Source organism: Elephantulus edwardii, unplaced genomic scaffold (assembly GCF_000299155.1).
Source record: "Elephantulus edwardii isolate Elephantulus edwardi_28Jun2011 unplaced genomic scaffold, EleEdw1.0 scaffold00004, whole genome shotgun sequence".
Classification (NCBI taxonomy): domain Eukaryota; kingdom Metazoa; phylum Chordata; class Mammalia; order Macroscelidea; family Macroscelididae; genus Elephantulus; species Elephantulus edwardii.
The window spans coordinates 39,437,770-39,444,193 of NW_006399754.1; the positions used below are offsets into that span (position 1 = coordinate 39,437,770).

The 6,424-nt window shown below is 42.9% G+C and overlaps 1 protein-coding gene across 1 annotated transcript; it reads left to right on the forward strand.

Annotated features, from left to right (window-relative positions):
• The first annotated feature begins 3,036 nt into the window (after positions 1-3,036).
• On the forward strand, positions 3,037-3,360 carry SERTM1 (serine-rich and transmembrane domain containing 1). The gene has a single exon (XM_006879592.1). It carries the CDS (start codon positions 3,037-3,039, stop codon positions 3,358-3,360), a length of 324 nt encoding a protein of 107 aa, XP_006879654.1.
• Positions 3,361-6,424: the final 3,064 nt, after the last annotated feature.

Consider the following 6,424-nt stretch of genomic DNA (forward strand, 5'->3'; position numbering starts at 1 on the left):
TATATGGGGATGCAAGGGGATAAGGGGTGGGAGCAGAGGGGTAAGGATGGGTAGAGGCGAAACCACAGGGTTGCACAGTTGGTAGGGAAGGCTGGAGGTGAAGGAAATGAGAAGGGTCCAGTGGGGACCCGAAAAGTTTGGATAATGATGGGTAAGGTCCAATGGTGATTGATTTTATAAAACATAATAAATAGGAATAATAGTATTAATAAACATACAGCATGGAAATGATTGTATGACATACAATATGAATGAGGAATAGTGTGAAACACAATGTATATGAACTTTGTGAGCAAATGAATATTTACAATAAAGCAAATGGGGTAGGGAGGAAATGTGCAAAAATGAATGAATAAAAAGTACAACTTTTCTATAAACTTTGATTATAATCACAATACAGCTAAGCATTCAGTCAGTAAGCAAAAGGTCAACAGAGCCCACCCAACAGCTATGAGGGAGAAGGACCGTGGATGAAGATTCAGTGTCAGAAGTTCTGTGGGGGTCCTGCTATGTCCTGTGGTGAGGCCTGGCCAGCTGTTCCCTCAGAAGCACTATGGGGGTCTTGCTGTGTCCTGTGGGGTGGCCATTAGTCAGAACTGAGTTGAGAACAAGTGTGGTTTGTGGGTTTTTTGCTTTTTGGAACTTTGGCCACTATTCTGTCTCACTGACCTTCTTCTAGGAACAATCCCACAGACATCCTCTGTTCTTTAATAAAACCCACCAGTGGCGGGGGTTGAGTGTGTGCTTAATTACTAATTGAAAGGTTGGAGTTTTGCCCATGTTGGCCGCTCTGCAGGAGACTGTGTGCTTTGTAAAAGCTATGCTCCACTGCTGGGAGGGGAGTGGATCACCCAGCCGCTTTCCCTCCACTGAGTGTGGGAGGCTGTGAATCTTTGCAGGGGAAACCAGTCACCTTGCTCCACAGAGTGTCTGGTGGATTCTGCCCTCTGCTCTGGGAACCCTCTGGGACACTTTTGCTTTGTCCAGTAGGGACTTTGTGAGCCAGGATTGACTCAGCAGCTATGCGTTAGGTTTTCATTTTGGTTAAAGCATGAACAAGTGACTTAGCCACTTCCTAACCCAACTCGGACCTCGGGAACCCATCAGTGTCAGCGTGGGCATGTGCTCCACAGGGCTTCAGTGGCTTGTTGATTTCTGGAAACTGCTATGTCTTTATTCCAAAGCCCCTCTGGGTCTTAAGACACTAACCCTTCCCATTATTAGTCAGCACACCCACTATAGGTGCTTGTAAGAGAATAAATACAAAGATGTGACCCTCTGGCTACAAGGAGGAAAAACGCTTACTTTGAAAATCCATATCTATAAACATTCAGCATTCTGCAAAGATGTGTGTGCGTCCGTGAGATGTTCCACCAGGAGAGTGAGGCCAGGGCTGCTGATAATTTGGAGCACTTCCAAGAGGAGAGAGCCCTGAGCATAGCGTAGTGTGTGTGATTCTTGAACTATCCACTTGAAATCTCTAAGGATGAACATCAGAAATGCATCTTCCATTTATTGCTGTTTGTTAGGAGCCAACAAGATGATTCTGAACCACCCTGCACATGGAACAGAACCCTGTCAGGGCCTGTGCTGTCTCCATCATTGCTGCTGGGCCAGTACCACTATGGCAGTGTCTGCACCAGTCCATCTTACTGAAGATCTTTGCTGCCCCTGCACTTTACCAAGTACAGTGTCCTTCACCCCAAAAGGCCCCTCACGTTAACACATCCAAGGTACATGACTGAGTCTCTCCAACATTGCCCCAAGGAGTGTCTGCCTGGGCTGCACTTTATCCATACACATTTGTAGATTCTTCTGGCTGTCGTGTAATCCATAACCTTCACAAGCATCATACTTCAAAGACACCCTTTCTTTGTGGTCTTCCTGATTTATTGTCCCACTTTGACACGTATATGAGGGGATTGAAAGCACTATACCTTGGATCAGTCACACTTTCTTCTTCAAAGTGGTCTTCTCTTTCTAACACTTTAATGATATTTTGTGATCACATTACCTAGTGCAGTACATAACTGATTTCTTGACTGCTGCTTCTATGGGGATTGGTTGTAGGTCCAAATAAAAACTGTCAACAACTTCAGTCTTTCTGTTAATGATGTTACTTATTGGTCCAATTGTGAATCTTTTTGTTTTCTTCATGGTTGAGTGCAATCAGTACTGAAGGTTGTAGTCTTTGCTTGTTAACAGGATGTGCTTCAAGAGAAATCTGTCATGTCTCATTCATGTGGTGGGCTCCTCCAACCCCTGACCAACACAATACATTGATAACGACAATGAAGTGGATCACATGAAATTTTTTTCTTTCTCAGAGCATGTAAAAGATGATAGTCTTCAAGGAGCCATGTGATGTAGTTTGCTAAATGATGGGCTACTAGCTGATAGGCCAGAGATTCAAATCTACTAGACATCTTAAGGAACAGTGATGGGCAGGGTCTTTGTCTATTTGGAGTCTCAGAAACATGATGGAGGATTACCAAGAGCCACACCGACTCCATGACAATAGGCTTTGAGTTTCTTGGTCTAGTACATGTGCACTAGCTTTGGAAAAAAGTTTCAGATAGTGTGAAAACTACAAAAACAAGACCTAGAGACAGGAAGTGAGCACATGTGCCCGTAGATGCGGTCAGTTCATGGCTGCCACAGACCTTCCATTTAAACATCCCCAGGTATGCGACCTACAGCCCAGCACAGTGACACAGGATGCCTGTACTTCAGTGATAGGATCAGAGTTTCATTTTGTGTCATCATTTGTAATATTTGTGAATATTTGTTCCTGAGGTGTTTCATTCTTTCTTATCCATGCTGAATTTTATAATGAAGGCTTACTAAAAATGAAACAATCATTAAATGAAGTACTTAACATTATTGATTTCTCTCTTTTCTGCAGTCTCAACAGACACCTGACCCCTTCTGCCTCTGCCTGGAAATTGAATCTTCTAATGATGAAGTCCTGTGATTTCTCCTGACCCTGGGTGAAGCGTCCCCATCTGCACTTGTGCTCATTCACTGTCTGTGAACATGACGGATGTTGACTCTTCATCCGCATCAGTGGGACAAGTGGAAAATGGCACGTTCCTGGAGCGATTCCCCACCACCTTGTCCACTTTGGTGGTTCCGAGCCCCAGTCACTTGTCCAATGTCTACATCTATGTCTCCATATTCCTCAGCCTTCTAGCTTTCCTGCTTCTGCTTTTGATCATCGCCCTGCAGAGGCTCAAAAACATCATCTCCTCCAGCACTTCTGGCCCTGACTACCCCAGTGACACAGGCAGCTCGTTCACCAACCTGGAAGTCTCCAGCATTTCCTCCCAGCATTCCACTCTCTCCAGTCTGTCCACCTGAGGACCCCAGCCAGTGTGCTTCTGCAGAAGGAATGGAGCCTGGGGTCACCATTTGAGTTCGGTTCTGTCTGCTTTTCCAAGTACCTGGACACTCATTTTTCCATCTCTGATTGCTAGTAAGGATGCTTCCATCTCTGATCCCTGGTAAGTGTGCTCATATCTCTGACCATCAGGGAGGATAATCTGATCTCTGATCTCCAGTTAGAAGTTCTACATCAGTGAATGTAGGTCCAGACATGGATAGACTGCAGAGAGCTCTAGGGCAGGGTTTCATGTGACTGATGGATTAATCTGGGGCTAGCTTGTTTCGGGGGGGCAGATAATCGACCTTTGTGACTGTGGGCTTGTGCCCCACACATCTGAGGAAGCCATGAAGCCCAGTGAACCAGCAGGGGCTCCAGAGAAATCAAGTCTGGACAATTTAGAGGATATTTGCCTTATCTTTTTTCAAAGAAGCCCTAATAGTGCACTGACTAAGCTACCAGATGCTAACCAGAAGTCAGTGGTTCTAACCCACCAGCAGCTCCGTGGCAGAAAGACATGGCAATCAGCTCCCCCTGGGGAACCCAGTAGGGTGGCCGCTCTATTCTGCCCTACAAGGTCACTATGGAACCACTTCTACAACAATTCTAGGGTCCTGCCATATTTTAAAAAAGAAAGTAGAGGCACTGACTTTACAAAGAAAAGTTTATTTAGAGTCCATTTCTGAAATCAAAGACAAGAAAGAATATGGCAAACATTTTACTTGCACAGCTGTAAGTGAACAGATGTCATGTTTGTTGACAAGTGTGAGCCAAGTCTGGAAAAGTGTGGGGTGGATTCTGCAGTTACTGGTAGCAAGAAAGGGTGCTCTGGTGCCTTCAAGGTCAGCACAGGCACGGGGTTTGAATCCACTCAGTGGAAGAAAGATGGGCATTTTCCTCCCATGCAATTTACAACTTCTGAAAACCCACTGGAGGGCCAGCTGTGAGTTGAGTCAGATTCAATAACATATAACATCAACAAAAGCAAGAAAAACATGCATCATGCTGCAATTTGTAATATCTCCTTTTTTGGTTTTGTATATTTGTTTTCCTGCTTATGTTTTGAGAACATAGCTCTTCTTTGTTGATTTCTTTGTGATAATCATTGTTATTGCTAAGAGAAGTATCAGGGACAACACTGACACACACAAATAATTTTGTATGTGGAGTTTGCAGCAATGAGAATTTGGTACCTGGAAGACATGCATTGTGTTGTGTTTTGTGCAAGGCTGACTCCTTTCTTCAGTTTCACTGTCTTTATAAAGTCAAAGTGAGTTCGAGAATGACTTTGACATGCTTGTTGCTCATGTGCTACTGTTAGAGTGGGTGCCTTAGAGTTTAAAATCATTCATACATGTGCTGTGATATGCTTAATGAAAAATTGCCTGCCTTAAAAAAAAATTCTAGTATCAATGACATCTTTTTTAATTTTATACTGGTTTACTTACAAAGTTTGTGTACATTGTTTTTAACACCAGATCTTTCCAATTCCTTTACCCACACCTCCCTTCACCCATCAAATTGTGTGACCCTATGATTACCCGCCACCCATCCTCACCCTTCTGCTCCCACCCTCCCCCACTTGGGTCCTCATTTTACTAGTTATCTTTCTCTTTCTACAATAGTGATCTTATACAGTATTTGTCATTATGGGACTGAGTTAGTTCACTTAGCATAGTGCTCTCTAGACCCTCACAAGTTTGTGATTTTCGAAATCATTGATCCTGTGTACTGTGTATCATTTCATTGTGTGGATATACCATAATTGTGGAATCCATTAGATTGTTGTTGGACATTTGGGCTGTTACCATGTTCTTGTGATGGTGAATAACTCTGTTATGAACATTTCTTGGGGTATGTTCCAAACAGTGAAATAGCTAGGTCATATGGAATTTCTGTGTTCAGCTTTTTGAGGAAATGCCAAATTGCCTTCCAGAGTGATTGTGCCATTTTACAATCCCACCAGAGTTTTATAAGAGGACTTATCTCACCACATCCTCTCCAACATTTATTACTTACTATCCTGTTAAACTTTGCCACTGCTACTGGGATGAGATGGTGTCTCAATGCGGTTTTGATTTGCATCTCTCTTATTGCCAGTAATTTTGAGCATTTCCTCATGTGTCTGTTGGCCATCTGAATGTCTTCCTCTGTGAATAATTCTTTCAATGTCTTTTTGCCCATTTTGTAATTGTGTTATCAGTCTTTTTCTTGTGGAGGCCCTGTAGGATTCTGTAAACTTTTGATATGAGACCCTTGTTTGAAATGGTAGCCAAATGCCCCTCCCCAATCAGTAGGTTTTCTTTTTACTCTACTGGAAAAAGTTTTGAATGTGCAGAAGGATTTAATCTTTAGAAGGTCCTATTCATTAATTTTATCCTCTCCAGATTGTGCATTTCTGGCTATATTTGGCAGTCTCTTTATACTATAGACTAAACCTTTCAAGCCTGATCCCAGTTTATCTCTTATCAACTTTATGGTTTTAGGCTTGACTCCCAGGTCTCTGATCCACCTTGAGTTTATTTTAGTGTATGATGTGAGATGTGGATCCTTTTCAGCTCTTTGCAGGTCACAATCCAGTTCTGCCAGCACCATTTGTTCTTCATTTCATAGATTTATTTGTCAAATAACATAGATAGCTGGGTCCATTTCTGAGTTCTCAATTCTGTTCCATTGGTCTGTTACTGTACCATGCTATTTTGGTTACTATGGCTGTGTAGTATGTTTGAAGTCAGGCAGTGCTATGTCTTCCACTTAATTTTCAGTTTTGTGCTTTGCCTATTCGTGGTCTCTTTGTTCTCCAAATAAACTTGACAAGTCCCCTTTCAATATCCTTGAAAACAAATTTGGTATTTGTATTAGAATTGCATTGAACATGTAGATTGCTTTTAGTAAGACTGTCATTTTCACAATATTGGGCCTTCCTATCCATGAATGTTGTTGTTGTTATGTGCCATGGAGTCGCCTGTGACTCATAGCGATCCTATGCACAACAGCCCTAAACCCTGCTCTATCCTGCGCCAACCGCACCGCCTCTGACAC